The sequence below is a fragment of the Anomaloglossus baeobatrachus genome, chromosome 9 (genome assembly GCF_048569485.1).
Source record: "Anomaloglossus baeobatrachus isolate aAnoBae1 chromosome 9, aAnoBae1.hap1, whole genome shotgun sequence".
Lineage (NCBI taxonomy): Eukaryota > Metazoa > Chordata > Amphibia > Anura > Aromobatidae > Anomaloglossus > Anomaloglossus baeobatrachus.
Window position 1 is genome coordinate 212,843,820 of NC_134361.1, and position 17,500 is coordinate 212,861,319.

At 56.7% G+C, this 17,500-nt stretch overlaps 1 protein-coding gene across 2 annotated transcripts in view; it reads right to left on the bottom strand.

The window, feature by feature from the left end:
- Positions 1-13,684, bottom strand: part of AK8 (adenylate kinase 8) — a 91,899-nt gene extending 78,215 nt beyond the window's left edge. For both annotated transcript variants that reach the window (XM_075324395.1, XM_075324393.1), the window contains exons 1-2: positions 13,485-13,684; positions 13,235-13,319 (exon numbers count right to left, since the gene is read on the bottom strand). In XM_075324395.1, coding sequence (XP_075180510.1) covers positions 13,235-13,319; positions 13,485-13,568 — 169 coding nt within the window. In that variant the 5' untranslated portion in view covers positions 13,569-13,684. The remainder of the gene's footprint in view (positions 1-13,234; positions 13,320-13,484) is intronic.
- Positions 13,685-17,500: the final 3,816 nt, after the last annotated feature.

The following is a 17,500-nucleotide window of genomic DNA, read 5'->3' on the forward strand; positions in this document are numbered from 1 at the left end:
TAGCTGGAGAGTCGCAGGTAGATCAGTGACATAGACCAGAAATTAATACAGTGCAAGGATTCTTTATATGTCTGCAACTTATCTCTGTCTTCACTCTGCTCTTCCTCCTTCCCATCTTTCCTCGCTCTGCTCTTCCTCCTTCCCATCTTTCCGCGCTCTGCCCTTCCTCCTTCCCATCTTTCCTCGCTCTGCCCTTCCTCCTTCCCATCTTTCCTCGCTCTGCCCTTCCTCCTTCCCATCTTTCCATGCTCTGCTCTTCCTCCTTCCCATCTTTCCGCGCTCTGCCCTTCCTCCTTCCCATCTTTCCTCGCTCTGCCCTTCCTCCTTCCCATCTTTCCACACTCTGCTCTTCCTCCTTCCCATCTTTCCTCGCTCTGCTCTTCCTCCTTCCCATCTTTCCTCGCTCTGCTCTTCCTCCTTCCCATCTTTCCACGCTCTGCCCTTCCTCCTTCCCATCTTTCCACGCTCTGCCCTTCCTCCTTCCCATCTTTCCTCGCTCTGCTCTTCCTCCTTCCGCGCTCTGCTCTTCCTCCTTCCCATCTTTCCGCGCTCTGCCCTTCCTCCTTCCCATCTTTCCTCGCTCTGCTCTTCCTCCTTCCCATCTTTCCGTGCTCTGCTCTTCCTCCTTCCCATCTTTCCACGCTCTGCCCTTCCTCCTTCCCATCTTTCCTCGCTCTGCTCTTCCTCCTTCCCATCTTTCCGTGCTCTGCTCTTCCTCCTTCCCATCTTTCCACGCTCTGCCCTTCCTCCTTCCCATCTTTCCTCGCTCTGCCCTTCCTCCTTCCCATCTTTCCATGCTCTGCTCTTCCTCCTTCCCATCTTTCCGCGCTCTGCCCTTCCTCCTTCCCATCTTTCCTCGCTCTGCCCTTCCTCCTTCCCATCTTTCCACACTCTGCTCTTCCTCCTTCCCATCTTTCCTCCTTCCCATCTTTCCTCGCTCTGCTCTTCCTCCTTCCCATCTTTCCGCGCTCTGCTCTTCCTCCTTCCCATCTTTCCGCGCTCTGCTCTTCCTCCTTCCCATCTTTCCGCGCTCTGCTCTTCCTCCTTCCCATCTTTCCGTGCTCTGCTCTTCCCCCTTCCCATCTTTCCTCGCTCTGCTCTTCCTCCTTCCCATCTTTCCTCGCTCTGCTCTTCCTCCTTCCCATCTTTCCGCACTCTGCTCTTCCTCCTTCCCATCTTTCCGCACTCTGCTCTTCCTCCTTCCCATCTTTGCACCCTACTCTTCCTCCTTCCCATCTTTCTGCACCCTGCTCTTCCTCCTTCACACCTTTCCTTTCTCTGCCCTTCCTCCTTTCCATCTTTCCTCACTCTGCCCTTTTTCCTTCCCATCTTTCCGTGCTCTGTCCTTCCTCCTTCCCATCTTTCCTCGCTCTGTCCTTCCTCTTTCCTATTTTTCCACGCGCTGCCCATCTTTCCTCGCTCTGCTCTTCCTCGTTCCCATCTTTCCTCGCTCTGCTCTTCCTCCTTCCCATCTTTCCTGGCTCTGCTCCTCCTCCTTCCCATCTTTCCTCGCTCTGCCCTTCTTCCTTCCCATCTTTCCACACTCTGCCCTTCCTCCTTCCCATCTTTCTACACGTTCTCCTTTCCATCTTTCTGTGCTCTGCCCTTCCTCCTTCCCATCCTTCCACGATCTGCCCTTCCTCCTTCCTATCTTTCTGCGTTCTGCCCTTCCTCCTTCCCATCTTTCTGTACTCTGTTCTTCCTCCTTCCCATTTTTCCTTGCTCTGCTTTTCCTCCTTCCCATTTTTGCACACTCTGCTCTTCCTCTTTCCCATCTTTCCTCGCTCTGGCCTTCCTCCTTCCCATCTTTTCTTGCTCTGCCTTTCCTCCTTCCCATCTTTCCGTGCTCTGCTCTTCCTCCTTCCCATCTTTCCTCGCTCTGCTCTTCCTCCTTCCCATCTTTCCACACTCTGCCCATTCTCCTTACCATCTTTCTGTGCTCTGCCCTTCCTCCTCATTTTTCCACGCTCTGCCCTTCCACCTTCACCTCTTTCCTTCGCTCTGCCCTTCCACCTTCACCGCTTTCCTTCGCTCTGCCCTTCCACCTTCACCTCTTTCCTTCGCTCTGCCCTTACTTCCTCCTTATCTAGCTTTTCTTTTCCCCCTTCCATTCTGTCTGTGCTCTGTTTTTCCTGCTTCCCTTTCAATCTTCACTGTTCTTCTTCATTCCCCTCTTTCTACACTCTGTCCTTCTTCCTTCCCATCTTATCTAGCTCTTTCCTCCTTCCCTTCTGTCTGTTCTCTGTTTTTCCTCCTTCCCCTTCCATCTTCCCTCTGTTAATTTCATGGGTGGTATGGAGATAACAGGGGACTAGGGCTCCCAGACAGGCCCTAACTATCCCTGTTCCCGGAGTTACCTCAGAAGGTGAGGACGTCTGGGCCACCTTCCTGGCCCTGCTCCTGGGCAGCCCTGATCTAATACCACCTCTCCCCCTTGTCAGGAGAGGGCCGGAACAGGACTGGTTAAACCCACAGAAATAAACAGGGGAAAACAAAACTCCATCACACAGCATGCTCACACAGAGGTATTAGACAACAAGTGATAAGGAGGGAAATAAGAGCAGGGACGAAATGAGACGACGAACGAATTCCACAACACTTCAAGCAGCATGCAGTATAAACACCAGGAAACTGGGACACACAGCACACGGTTCGGTTTGGCAGCAGCTATAGTCAGAATGGGAAGACAGATTCCACCATCTTAAAAAGGCGGAGAGAAACTGTGATAGGTATCACACAACATGTGATCCTAGAGGTAACCAGCAGGCTAGCAAAGATTAACTTTTGCTAGCCTGACCATTAATGAGCACACAACAGGTCGACGCCCGAGCCTTCTTATGCAACTCAGAAGCACCAGGAAAACCATAGTGTGGAGTGCCAGAATCTGAACAGCGTCTGATGCTTCCATGACACTCAATGAGTTTTGAGCTAAACTTCGTCTGATAGTTCTTCCTTCTTCCCATATTTCCACACTCTGGCCTTCCTTCTTCCCATCTTTCAGCGCTCTGCCTTTCTTTCTTTCCATCTTTCCACGCTCTACCCATCCTCATTCCCATCTTATCTAGCACCTTCCTTTCCTCCTTCCCTTCTGGGTGTGCTCTGTTTTTCTTTCTTCCCTCTCCATCTTCAAGCTTCCCTACCTCCTTCACATCTTTCCATGCCCTGTCCTGCCTTCTTCCCATCTTATTTAGCCCTTCCCTTCCTCCATCCCTTCTGGCTGTGCTCTGTCTTCCTCCTTCTCTTTCTGTCTTCACACTTCCCTTCTTTCTTCCCATCCTTCTGAGCTCAGCCCTTCCTCCTTCCCATTTTTACTCACTCTGCCCTTCCTCCTTCCCAGTTATCCATGCTCTGCCCTTCCACCTTATTTTTCCACGCTCTGCCCTTCTTCCTTTACATCTTTCTTCACTCTGCCCTTTGTCTTTCCCATCTTCCTTTTCTCTACTCCTCCTTCTTCCCAGCTTTCCTCACTCTGCCCTTCCTCCTTCCCATTTTTCCCGCACTCTGCCCTTCTTCCTTCACATCTTTCCTTGCTCTGCCCTTCATCTTTCTTTTCTCTGCCCTTCTTTCTTCACATCTTTCCTTCGCTCTGCCCTTGATTCCTCCTTATCTAGCTCTTCTTTTCCTCCTTCCATTCTGTCTGTACTCTTTTTCCTCCTTCCCTTTCAATCTGCACTCTGTTCCTCCTCCTTCCCATCTTTCCATGCTCTTCCCTTCCTCCTTCCCATCTTTCCACGCTCTGCCCTTCCTCTTTCCCATCTATCCGCGCTCTGCCCTTCCCCCTTCCCATCTTTCCACGCTCTGCCCTTCCTCCTTCCCATCTTTCCATGCTCTTCCCTTCCTCCTTCCCATCTTTCCACGCTCTGCCCTTCCTCTTTCCCATCTATCCGCGCTCTGCCCTTCCCCCTTCCCATCTTTCCACGCTCTGCCCTTCCTCCTTCCCATCTTTCCATGCTCTGCCCTTCCTCCTTCCCATCTTTCTGCGCTCTGCCCTTCCTCCTTCCCATCTTTCCACGCTCTGCCCTTCCTCCTTCACATCTTTCCACGCTCTGCTCTTCCTCCTTCCCATCTTTCCACACTCTGCCCTTCCTCCTTCCATCTTTCTGTACTCTGTTCTTCTTCTTTCCCATCTTTCAATGCTCTGCTCTTCCTCTTTCCCATTTTTGCACACTCTGCTCTTCCTCCTTCCCATTTTTGCACACTCTACTCTTCCTCCTTCCCATTTTTGCACACTGCTCTTCCTCCTTCCCATCTTTGCATACTGCTCTTCCTCCTTCCCATCTTTCCATGCTCTGCCCTTCCTCCTTCCCATCTTTTCTTGCTCTGCCCTTCCTCCTTCCCATCTTTTCTAGCTCTGCCCTTCCTCCTTCCCATCTTTCCGCGCTTTGCCCTTCCTCCTTCCCATCTTTCCGTGCTCTGCTCTTCCTCCTTCCCATCTTTGCACACTCTGCTCTTCCTCCTTCCCATCTTTGCACACTCTGCTCTTCCTCCTTCCCATCTTTCCACGCTCTGCCCTTCCTCCTTCCCATCTTTCCACACTCTGCCCTTCCTCCTTCCATCTTTCTGTACTCTGTTCTTCTTCTTTCCCATCTTTTAATGCTCTGCTCTTCCTCCTTCCCATCTTTGCACACTCTGCTCTTCTTCTTTCCCATCTTTGCACACTCTGCTCTTCCTCTTTCCCATTTTTGCACACTCTGCTCTTCCTCTTTCCCATTTTTGCACACTCTGCTCTTCCTCTTTCCCATTTTTGCACACTCTGCTCTTCCTCCTTCCCATTTTTGCACACTGCTCTTCCTCCTTCCCATCTTTGCATACTGCTCTTCCTCCTTCCCATCTTTCCGCGCTTTGCCCTTCCTCCTTCCCATCTTTCCATGCTCTTCCCTTCCTCCTTCCCATCTTTGCATACTGCTCTTCCTCCTTCCCATCTTTCCATGCTGCCCTTCCTCCTTCCCATGCTCTGCCCTTCCTCCTTCCCATCTTTCCGCGCTTTGCCCTTCCTCCTTCCCATCTTTCCATGCTCTTCCCTTCCTCCTTCCCATCTTTCCACGCTCTGCCCTTCCTCTTTCCCATCTTTCCGCGCTCTGCCCTTCCTCCTTCCCATCTTTCTGCGTTCTGCCCTTCCTCCTTCCCATCTTTCTGCGCTCTGCCCTTCCTCTTTCCCATCTTTCCACGCTCTGCCCTTCCTCCTTCCCATCTTTCCACGCTCTGCTCTTCCTCCTTCCCATCTTTCCACGCTCTGCTCTTCCTCCTTCCAATCTTTCCACGCTCTGCCCTTCCTCCTTCCATCTTTCTGTACTCTGTTCTTCTTCTTTCCCATCTTTCAATGCTTTGCTACACCTCCTTCCCATCTTTGCACACTCTGCTCTTCCTCTTTCCCATTTTTGCACACTCTGCTCTTCCTCCTTCCCATTTTTGCACACTCTGCTCTTCCTCCTTCCCATTTTTGCACACTCTGCTCTTCCTCTTTCCCATCTTTGCATACTGCCCTTCCTCCTTCCCATCTTGCCTTGCTCTTCCCTTCCTCCTTCCCATCTTTCCGCGCTCTGCCCTTCCTCCTTCCCATCTTTCCGCGCTTTGCCCTTCCTCCTTCCCATCTTTCCGCGCTCTGCCCTTCCTCCTTCCCATCTTTCCACGCTCTGTCCTTCCTCCTTCCCATCTTTCCACGCTATGCCCTTCCTCCTTCCCATCTTTCCACGCTATGTCCTTCCTCCTTCCCATCTTTCCACGCTATGCCCTTCCTCCTTCCCATCTTTCCACGCTATGCCCTTCCTCCTTCCCATCTTTCCACGCTCTGCCCTTCCTCCTTCCCATCTTTCCACGCTATGCCCTTCCTCCTTACCATCTTTCCACGCTCTGCCCTTCCTCCTTCCCATCGTTCCACGCTATGCCCTTCCTCCTTCCCATATTTCCACGCTTTGCCCTTCCTCCTTCCCATCTTTCCACGCTATGCCCTTCCTCTTTCCCATCTTTTCTTGCTCTGCCCTTCCTCCTTCTCATCTTTTCTTGCTCTGCCCTTCCTCTTTCCCATCTTTTCTTGCTCTGCCCTTCCTCTTTCCCATCTTTTCTTGCTCTGCCCTTCCTCCTTCCCATCTTTTCTTGCTCTGCCCTTCCTCCTTCCCATCTTTCCACGCTCTGCCCTTCCTCCTTCCCATCTTTTCTTGCTCTGCCCTTCCTCCTTCCCATCTTTTCTTGCTCTGCCCTTCCTCTTTCCCATCTTTTCTTGCTCTGCCCTTCCTCTTTCCCATCTTTCCACGCTATGCCCTTCCTCCTTCCCATCTTTCAGCACTCTGACCTTTCTCCTTCCCATCCAATAATTTAGCAATTACTATTAATTCAATATTCCTGAGTATCTGGAAATGAGGGGATGCAGCCTCTGTCTTTCCTGCATCTTTCTTCTCATTAATTTTGATGTGTTTTCCGTACCCCGAGTCATAGTGTGGGGGGCTTTCCACGTTTAGTGACCCTCCACCTAGTAGCACATTATAGAAGTCTTACAGAAAAGTAAGTTGTGTATTTTCCTAATAACCATTGTGTGTGTGTAATAATCTGATGGGAGTGAGAATACGCGGGGCTCCGGTGCTGGGTGCAGGCGCACAGCCCTCCTCTGCCTGGATGTGATGCTGAATATCACGCGCTCGCTCTCACCTGCTAAGCCTTTATCTGAGCTGCTGCAGAGTTTACTATTCATTATCTCTAATCCTGCAAGCAGCTAACCCAAGGATTGCAGCAGCCGAGGAGACGGGGGCCCGGGCAGGCAGAGGGGCCCGGTTCACTTCTGACAAAAAGCCATCATTACCCGGCTTATAACAACAGCGAGCAGCGTACGGGGAGCGCACAGCATTAAAGATTGATATCTCCAAACATCTGCTCCCCCCGCTCAGAGACGCTTCTGCAGCAATCTGCTGGAAGACGAGGAGGCGTCTGGGGGACCCCAATAGTCGGTCAGAACACTTTATATTTTAATCCAGTCTTTTGACTTCCTCCGCTCCGCAGTGAAGTGGCTCCACATCGCGGTGTGCGTTTTCTTTAATCGGCGTCACTTTATCCTATATATTATTACCTACAGGAAAATGATGACACGTAACACAATCCTCAGGTCACTCTGCTTTTCCCGTCCGTCTGTACTATGTCGTTCCTCCATCAGCTCCTCTGCACTCTGCCCTTCATCCTCCTCATCCTCAGTCCTTCTTTATGGCCGTCTCCTTTTTTCCATTTCACTCTGTCCGTCCAGCTTTTCATCCATCATCACTGTGCTTCCTTCTTCCCGCAGGTCTTTGCTCTCTGCTTCCTTCTTCCCGCAGGTCTTTGCTCTCTGCTTCCTTCTTCCCGCAGGTCTTTGCTCTCTGCTTCCTTCTTCCCGCAGGTCTTTGCTCTGTGCTTCCTTCTTCCCGCAGGTCTTTGCTCTGTGCTTCCTTCTTCCCGCAGGTCTTTGCTCTGTGCTTCCTTCTTCCCGCAGGTCTTTGCTCTGTGCTTCCTTCTTCCCGCAGGTCTTTGCTCTCTGCTTCCTTCTTCCCGCAGGTCTTTGCTCTCTGCTTCCTTCTTCCCGCAGGTCTTTGCTCTGTGCTTCCTTCTTCCCGCAGGTCTTTGCTCTGTGCTTCCTTCTTCCCGCAGGTCTTTGCTCTGTGCTTCCTTCTTCCCGCAGGTCTTTGCTCTCTGCTTCCTTCTTCCCGCAGGTCTTTGCTCTCCGCTTCCTTCTTCCCGCAGGTCTTTGCTCTCCGCTTCCTTCTTCCCGCAGGTCTTTGCTCTCTGCTTCCTTCTTCCCGCAGGTCTTTGCTCTCTGCTTCCTTCTTCCCGCAGGTCTTTGCTCTCTGCTTCCTTCTTCCCGCAGGTCTTTGCTCCGTGCTTCCTTCTTCCCGCAGGTCTTTGCTCTCTGCTTCCTTCTTCCCGCAGGTCTTTGCTCCGTGCTTCCTTCTTCCCGCAGGTCTTTGCTCTCTGCTTTCTTCTTCCTGCAGGCCTTTGCTCTGTGCTTCCTTCTTCCCGCAGGTCTTTGATCTGTGCTTTCTTCTTCCCGCAGGTCTTTGCTCTCTGCTTCCTTCTTCCTACAGGTCTCTCCTCCGTGCTTCCTTCTTCCCGCAGGTCTTTGCTCTCTGCTTCCTTCTTCCTACAGGTCTTTGCTCTGTGCTTCCTTCTTCCTGCAGATCTTTGCTCTGTGCTTCCTTCTTCCCACAGGTCTCTCCTCTGTGCTTCCTTCTTCCCGCAGGTCTCTCCTCTGTGCTTCCTTCAGGTCTTTGCTCCCTGCTTCCTTCTTCCCTCAAGTCTCTCCTCTGTGCTTTCTTCTTCCCGCAGATTTTTGCTCTGTGCTTCCTTTTTCCTACTTCCCATTTGTTTTCATCCTTCGTCTTTTCTCCACGTGTAACGTTTCCTTTTCTTCATCCCATTCCTCCTTTTCTGTCCTGTCCGATTATTTGGCCCTTTCTTTTCTTTACACGAACAACTGCTGTTTTTTGTTGCAATTTTCCTTTTTGAGGTAAGTGACCATTTAGCACAATCTGTTTATACATCACATTCATGGAGAAAAATAAAAACCGCATTTATTTTAGGTATTAGCTTTTTACGGCCGATTTAGGAAGTCTTAATTCCGGAGAACTGTCGGCGTCTCTGCGGTGATTATTTACCGGGTGTAGGCGATTTTGCTACATATATAACATTTACTGCTTTGTGTTATTGACAAAGGCTCCGTAGGGGATGATGAAAAGTGGAAACGTTCTGATTTTTATCCGCGTCTTGACAAAACCTCTAAAAATCAGAGCACGTCTCCCCTCGGTCGGGAATTTTTGCAACGGGAGATAAAATCGATAAGTTGCGAGGAGGGAGCGGATAAAGTCAGCAGTGGGGAGAGAGTCTCCCGAATAAATCCCAAAAGATGCCACGGGCTGCAAGAGCACCAGAAATCAAACACCGATTACCCAGACCCCTACGGATCACTAGATCCCGAGCCCCCCATTTTTTCTCACTGCATGGTGAGACGGTCACGCATGCGCCTTTCCGAGCCCTTAATTTCGACGTGGCCGACTGCTGCTTTGGATCAGCCCCGGAGATGTTGAGAAGAGTGGCAGGGCATATGCGAGACAAGGGATTGCGCCAGAACCAACGAGCCGGGGCCCACCGTACCCGGGATCCTGTGTGCGCAGCATGTACAGAATAAGCTCCGTTGCCAGCAGCGGAGCGGGACGAGGGGCAGCACCAGAACCCAACGAGCCGGGGCCCACCGCACCCGGGATCTTGTGTGCGCAGCATGTACAGGATAAGCTCCATTGCCGGCTGTGGCGCAGGATCAAAGGCGGCGCCAGAAGCCAACGAGCCATGGCCCACCGCACCTGGGATCTTGTGTGCGCAGCATGTACAGGATAAGCTCCCATTGCCGGCTGTGGCGCAGGATCAAAGGCGGCGCCAGAAGCCAACGAGCCATGGCCCACCGCACCCAGGATCTTGTGTGCGCAGCATGTACAGGATAAGCTCCATTGCCTGCTGCGGCGCAGGATCAAAGGCAGCGCCAGAAGCCAACCATCTGAGGCCCACCGCACCCGGGATCTTGTGTGCGCAGCAGGTACAGAATAAGTTCCGTTATCGGCTGCGGCACAGGACCAGGTGTGACACCTGAAGCCACCGAGCCATGGCCCACCGCACCCGGGATCCTGTGTGCGCAGCATGTACAGAATAAGCTCCGCTGCCAGCGGCGGAGCGGGACGAGGGGCAGCACCAGAACCCAATGAGCCAAGGCCCACCGCACCTGGGATCTTGTGTGTGAAGCATGTACAGAATAAGCTCCGTTGCCGGCTGCGGCGCAGGACCAGAGGCGGCACCAGAAAACAACGAGCCGGGGCCCACCGCACCAGGGATCTTGTGTGCGCAGCATGTACAGAATAAGCTTCGATGACAGTTGCGGCGCAGGATCAGTGGTGGTGCCAGAAGCCAACGAGCCATGGCCCACCGCACCCCGGATCTTGTGTGCGCAGCATGTACAGGATAAGCTCCACTGCCGGCTGCGGCGCAGGATCAGTGGTGGCGCCAGAAGCCAACGAGCCATGGCCCACCGCACCCGGGATCTTGTGTGTGCAGCATGTACAGAATAAGCTCTGTTGACGGCTGCGGTGCAGGATCAGTGGTGGCGCCAGAAGCCAGAGTCTAAGAATGAAGCCAGAAGTTTAACCCCTTATATGCTGCCGATTGTGACGGCAGCATGCAAGAGGTTGCAAATGGGGTGCGCCATGACAGCCAGGGGCCGACTGAAGGCTTCCTTGTCTGCCTTTGTTGCACCCCACGGAAGCCTGTGGATTGGTAACATTACAATATACAGTGTGTGCACCCTTATCCTGTATATGCCGCACCTATATACAGTGTGTGCACCCTTATCCTGTATACACTGCACCTATATACAGTGTGTCTACCCATCTCCTGTATACACCGCACCTATATACAGTGTGTGCACCCTTATCCTGTATACACCGCATCTATATACAGTGTGTGCACCCTTATCCTGTATACGCCGCACCTATATACAGTGTGTCCACCCATATCCTGTATACGCCGCACCTATATACAGTGTGTCCACCCATATCCTGTCCACCGCCATTAACTTGAGAACGGCGGCAGCTATAGGCATAGAAGTGGTGTCTAGGTATAGTAAAGTAGCCATGCGCTACGCAATGAAACCACCTATAGCGCCACCTGGTGGAAAACAACGGGGTTAGCATTTTTATCTCAAAAACGGAACAAGATAGAGAAAAAAAGTGAATTACAAAGTTGTAGGGCATCATCAATTCAATATGAATCCACACCTTGCATACAGAAATGCTATGATATAAAACCCATGACCCCCCAGAACATTGAATGCTGGTCACGCATATGGCGCTCATGTAACGTTGATGCTCTTGGTGTCCCCCGTCAGCTGCAATGCACATCTGGCCTCTGCACAGCATACTGTATCTTGCTGCACGTTGTGCAATATGGTAGGTGACACGTTTGCACAAGCATCTGTGATACGTGGTCGTAGGTCCTGCAATGTTGGGGGAGGGGTCGCATACACCTGCTGTTTGATGTGACCTCACAGAAAGAAGTCCAATGGGGTCAGGTCAGGTGAGCGGAGGCCACTCCACACAGCCACCATACCCAATGACTTGTAGGAAGGTCTCCATGAGGTATCGCTTCACGTCCGCAGCCTTGTGAGGTTTACACCTTCTAATCATAGCATTTCTGTATGCAAGGTGTGGATTCGTATTGAATTGATGATGCCCAAAACTTTATCATTCACTTTTTTTCTCTATCTCGTTCCGTTTTCAAGATAAAAATGCTAACTCCGTTGTTTTCCACCAGGTGGCGCTATAGGTGGTTTCATTGCGTAGCGCATGGTTACTTTACTATACCTAGACACCAATTCTATGCCTATAGCTGCCGCCATACTCAAGTTAATGGCGGTGGACAGGATATGGGTGGACACACTGTATAAGTGTAGTGTATAAGCAATCGCAGGATCCATACAGCACTGATGCCGGCTGCGTTGTACAGCCGGCACCTGCGTCTGACTGCTGTGATGGGAGCTAGTTCTGATCACGGCAGTTTAATCTTTTCGAAGCTGCTATTCAGGTGGTTGCTGATGGTCTTGTCATGACAGGCAGGGTCTGACTGAAGCCCCACGTGTCCCCCGTGTCTGCACACGGTCTCATATGAGTATCTTCCCTTGCCCCTTCTGTCTGCGTCTGTCTCGTGTGATCCTTTTACTCACGCAGCGCTATTTATTCCGCAGCGCTATTTATTCCGCAGCGCTATTTATTCCGCAGCGCTATTTATTCCGCAGCGCTTTAGAGCCGTGATCTTTATTTCTTGTATTTGAATATTGCTTTCATTTGATCCATTTTTCCCGCAAAACTGGTTTATTGCATTTTCTCTATTTCTTGTTAAAAATGAAAATCTATTACAATTATAACATAAAATGTAAATACAATAAATGACCACATGTGGTTCCGCTGTTCACGTGATCGTCCAAACTAATAAAATATCGCGAAAAGTAAACCGCCAAACAGAGAAAACCTCAATGTCAGAATCGCAGTTTTCTGCTCATTTCCCCCTCACAAAATAATGGACTAAAAACAAATCAAAGTCGTACGAACCCCGCAATGTGATGGCAGAAACTGGTTACAAGAAGGAATACGAAGAGGGCGCGAAGGTGCAAAGGAGACCCCGGGGAGCCCCATCATCCGGCCTTACCCCCGTCGTTGTCCCCCCATTCTCTGGCCTTACCCAAATTGTCTCCCCCCATCCTCCAGTCTTATCCCCGTCATTGTCCCACCCCATCCACAGGCCTTACCCTCATCGTCCCCCCATCCTCTGGCTTTACCCCCGTCGTTGTCTCCCCATCCCCTGGCCTTACCTCCATTGCGCCCCCACCCATCCTCCCACCTCCATCATCCGGCCTTACCCCTGTTGTCACCCCCTTATTCTCCGGCCTCACCCTCGTCATCCCTCCCAATCCTCCCGCCTCACCCCCATCCTATGTCCCCCCATTGTCCCCCCCATCCTCCAGGCTCACCCCCATCTTCCCCCCCATCCTCCTGCCTCACCCCCATTGTATCCCCATCCTCCTGCCTCACCCCCATTGTCCCCCCCCATCCTCCAGCCTCACCCCCATCCTCCAGGCTCACCCCCATCGTCCCCCCATTGCCCCCTCTATCCTCCAGCCTCACCCCCATCTCCCCCCCATCTCCCCCCCCATCCTCCGGCCTCACCCCCATCGTCCCCCCCATCCTCCGGGCTCACCCCCATCGTCCCCCCCATTGTACCCCCGATCCTCCGGCCTCACCCCCATCTCCCCCCCATTCTCTGGCCTCACCCCCATCGTCCCCCCATCCTCCAGGCTCACCCCCATCGTCCCCCCCCATTGTCCCCCTATCCTCCGGCCTCACCCCCATCGTTCCCCCATCCTCCGGTCTCACCCCCATCGCCCCCCCCATCCTCATCCCCAATTCTCGGGCCATATGCCCATCGTTCTTCACCCCCCCATTCTCTGGCTTTACTCCCATTGTTGCCCCACATTCTCCGGTTTCACCCTCATCGTCCCCCCCTTCCTCCGGCTCACCCTCGTCGTTCCCACCATTCTTCGGCCTTACCCTCGTCGTTACCCTTCACATCCTCCGGCCTTACCCAAGTCGTTGTCCCCCCCAATCCTTTGGCCTTATCCTCATTGTTGTCCCCACCCATCCTCCGGCCTCACCCCCATCATCCCCCACATCCCCGGCCTTACCCTCATCGTTGTTCCTCCGCAGGTGATGGATCATATATTGGATTGGCTCCTCCGGTCGATCCATCAGGAGATTCTGCACCATATTCTGCATAAAAAACACACAATATGATGTCATGTGAGCACCGGAGAACTACAACTACCAGCAACACCTACAGGACCCAATTATTACAGCACTAAAGCATGCTGGGAGCCGTGGTCCTACAACTCTGGACATGCTGAGACTTGTAGTTCCACACGAGCAGCCGCTTACTTGTAGGATATCAAAAATGCGGTGCTCCTCGGCGTACACGGCCATCTGCGGCGGGATCCTCAGGGGCTTCGCTGTGGCGTCCATCTCCTTTACTGCTCAATATAACGACCTCTAGGCAGCAATCACCGGCCAGAGGGCAGCAGAGCGCTCCCTAGTAGGTAGAGGCTAGATCGGAGTTGATTTTTTGAGGTGGGAGGAGTGATTTCATGAAATCATGATGTCACCGGAAGGGGCGGGGCTCCTCGTGCCGTGCAGATCTGTGACCGGAAGCAGCAGTACTCGGGCTCCTGTGCAGAGCGGACGGATCCTGACCCTGAGGTGGGGAAGATTCAGCTTTTCCTCATTAGTTATAGTTCTGGGGGTCTCAGCCTGGATGTTGGGGGCACAGAGCAGTGTCTCCTGTCTGTGTTGAGGCTGCAGCTCGTGTATATCTCAGGCTTCAATAAGGTAAGTGGGTTATGGGGGGTTACACGGAGCAGGGGGCGATGCTGTGGAGGTTTCATAAGGAATGTGGGGGTTACTCTAGGCAGGAGGCGACGCTGCATGTTTGGGGGGCTTGCAGGAGGCAATGTGGAACGTTTTGGGCGCCTCGCACATGCAAGGGAGCGACTTTGCATGTTTGGGGTGGACTCGCACTGGAAAGGGGGTGAAGCTGCAGGTTTGGGGGGTTCACACTGGGCAGGGGGTGATGCTGCATGTTTGGGGGGGGCTGGCACTGGGACGTGAGCGACTGCACGTTTGAGGGGGCTCGCACTGGCCAGGGGGAGACGCTGCATGTTTGGGGGCTCGCACTGGCCAGGGGGAGACGCTGCATGTTTGGGGGGCTCGCACTGGCCAGGGAGTGACGCTGCATGTTTGGGGGGCTTGCAGGGGGCGACGCTGCACGCTTGGGGGGGCTCGCACTGGGCAGGGGGCGACGCTGGATGCTTAAGGGGGCTCGCAGGGGGCGACGCTGCACGCTTGGGGGGGCTCGCACTGGGCAGGGGGCGACGCTGCACGCTTGGGGGGGCTCGCACTGGGCAGGGGGCGACGCTGCACGCTTGGGGGGGCTCGCACTGGGCAGGGGGCGACGCTGCACACTTGGGGGGGCTCGCACTGGGCAGGGGGCGACGCTGCACGCTTGGGGGGGCTCGCACTGGGCAGGGGGCGACGCTGCCACGCTTGGGGGGGCTCGCACTGGGCAGGGGGCGACGCTGCACGCTTGGGGGGGCTCGCACTGGGCAGGGGGCGACGCTGCACGCTTGGGGGGGGCTCGCACTGGGCAGGGGGCGACGCTGCACGCTTGGGGGGGCTCGCACTGGGCAGGGGGCGACGCTGCACGCTTGGGGGGGCTCGCACTGGGCAGGGGGCGACGCTGCACGCTTGGGGGGGCTCGCACTGGGCAGGGGGCGACGCTGCACGCTTGGGGGGGCTCGCACTGGGCAGGGGGCGACGCTGCACGCTTGGGGGGGCTCGCACTGGGCAGGGGGCGACGCTGCACGCTTGGGGGGGCTCGCACTGGGCAGGGGGCGACGCTGCACGCTTGGGGGGGCTCGCACTGGGCAGGGGGCGACGCTGCACGCTTGGGGGGGCTCGCACTGGGCAGGGGGCGACGCTGCACGCTTGGGGGGGCTCGCACTGGGCAGGGGGGCGACGCTGCACGCTTGGGGGGGCTCGCACTGGGCAGGGGGCGACGCTGCACGCTTGGGGGGGCTCGCACTGGGCAGGGGGCGACGCTGCATGCTTGGGGGGGGCTCGCACTGGGCAGGGGGCGACGCTGCACGCTTGGGGGGGCTCGCACTGGGCAGGGGGCGACGCTGCACCCTTGGGGGGGCTCGCACTGGGCAGGGGGCGACGCTGCACCCTTGGGGGGGGCTCGCACTGGGCAGGGGGCGACGCTGCACCCTTGGGGGGGGCTCGCACTGGGCGGGGGGCGACGCTGCACGCTTGGGGGGGGGCTCGCACTGGCCGGGGGGCGACGCACGTTTGGGGGGGCTGGCACTGGCCAGGGGGGTGCCCTACATGTTTGGGGGGTTCGCAGTGGCCAGGAGGTGTAGGGGGGGGGGGCTCGCGGAGGGCGACGCTGCACGTCTGTCGGGGGGGGCTCGCGGAGGGCGACGCTGCACGTCTGTCGGGGGGGCTCGCGGAGGGCGACGCTGCACGTCTGTCGGGGGGGGCTCGCGGAGGGCGACGCTGCACGTCTGTCGGGGGGGCTCGCGGAGGGCGACGCTGCACGTCTGTCGGGGGGGCTCGCGGAGGGCGACGCTGCACGTTTGGGGGGGGGGGGGGGGCGCTGGCACTGGCCGGGGGGCGACGCTGCACGTTTGGGGGGGCTGGCGCTGGCCAGGGGGTGCCCAACATGTTTGGGGGGTTCGCAGTGGCCAGGGGGTGACGCTGCATGTTTGGGGGGCTCGCAGTGGCCAGGGGGTGTAGGGGGGGGCGGCTCGCGGAGGGCGACGCTGCACGTCTGTCGGGGGAAGCTCGCGGAGGGCGACGCTGCACGTCTGGGGGGCTCGCGGAGGGCGACGCTGCACGTTTGGAAGGGGGGGGGGCTGGCACTGGCCGGGGGGCGACGCTGCACGTTTGGGGGGGCTGGCACTGGCCAGGGGGTGCCCAACATGTTTGGGGGCTCGCAGTGGCCAGGGGGTGACGCTGCATGTTTGGGGGCTCGCAGTGGCCAGGGGGTGTAGGGGGGGGCTCGCGGAGGGCGACGCTGCACGTCTGTCGGGGGGTGGCTCGCGGAGGGCGACGCTGCACGTCTGTGGGGGGGGGCTCGCGGAGGGCGAAGCTTCACGTCTGGGGGGGCTCGCGGAGGGCGACGCTGCACGTTTGGGGGGCTGGCACTGGGCAGTGAGCGACGCTGCACGTTTGGGGGGGGCTGGCACTGGGCAGTGAGCGACGCTGCACGTTTGGGGGGGCTGGAACTGGGCAGTGAGCGACGCTGCACGTTTGGGGGGGCCTGGCACTGGGCAGTGAGCGACGCTGCACGTTTGGGGGGGCTGGCACTGGGCAGTGAGCGACGCTGCACGGTTGGGGGGGGCTGGCACTGGGCAGTGAGCGACGCTGCACGGTTGGGGGGGCTGGCACTGGGCAGTGAGCGACGCATGCACGGTTGGGGGGGGCTGGCACTGGGCAGTGAGCGACGCTGCACGGTTGGGGGGGTGGGGGGTGGGGGGGGGGCTGGCACTGGGCAGTGAGCGACGCTGCACGTTTGGGGGGGGGGGGGGGGGCTGGCACTGGGCAGTGAGCGACGCTGCACGGTTGGGGGGGGCTGGCACTGGGCAGTGAGCGATGCTGCACGTTTGTGGGGGGGCTGGCACTGGCCGGGGGGCGAAGCTGCACGTTTGGGGGGGGGGGGGGGGGGGCTGGCACTGGCCGGGGGGCGACGCTGCACGTTTGGGGGGGGGGCTCGCAGTGGCCAGGAGGTGACGCTGCATGTTTGGGGGGCTCGCAGTGGCCAGGGGGTGTAGGGGGGGGCTCGCGGAGGGCGACGCTGCACGTCTGTGGGGGGGCTCGCGGAGGGCGACGCTGCACGTCTGTCGGGGGGGCTCGCGGAGGGCGACGCTGCACGTCTGTGGGGGGGGGCTCGCGGAGGGCGACGCTGCACGTCTGTGGGGGGGCTCGCGGAGGGCGACGCTGCACGTCTGTCGGGGGGGCTCGCGGAGGGCGACGCTGCACGTCTGTGGGGGGGGCTCGCGGAGGTCGACGCTGCACGTTTGGGGGGCTCTCGCGGGGCAGTGGTGCGTGTTGTGGGGGCTCTCGCGGGGCAGGGGTGCGTGTTGTGGGGGCTCTCGCGGGGCAGTGGTGCGTGTTGTGGGGCTCTCGCGGGGCAGTGGTGCGTGTTGTGGGGGCTCTCGCGGGGCAGTGGTGCGTGTTGCAAGAGCCCCCCGCTGCCCAGCGAGAGCCCCTGCTGCGCCCCTTCCCCCCGCTGCCCAGTGAGAGTGCCCGCATAAGGGGTGTGTCAGGGGCTGCTAAAGACAGAAAATAAACTGTCAGCGAGATCTGAACAGCCCCGCCCAACGTGCAGCCTCTCTCCC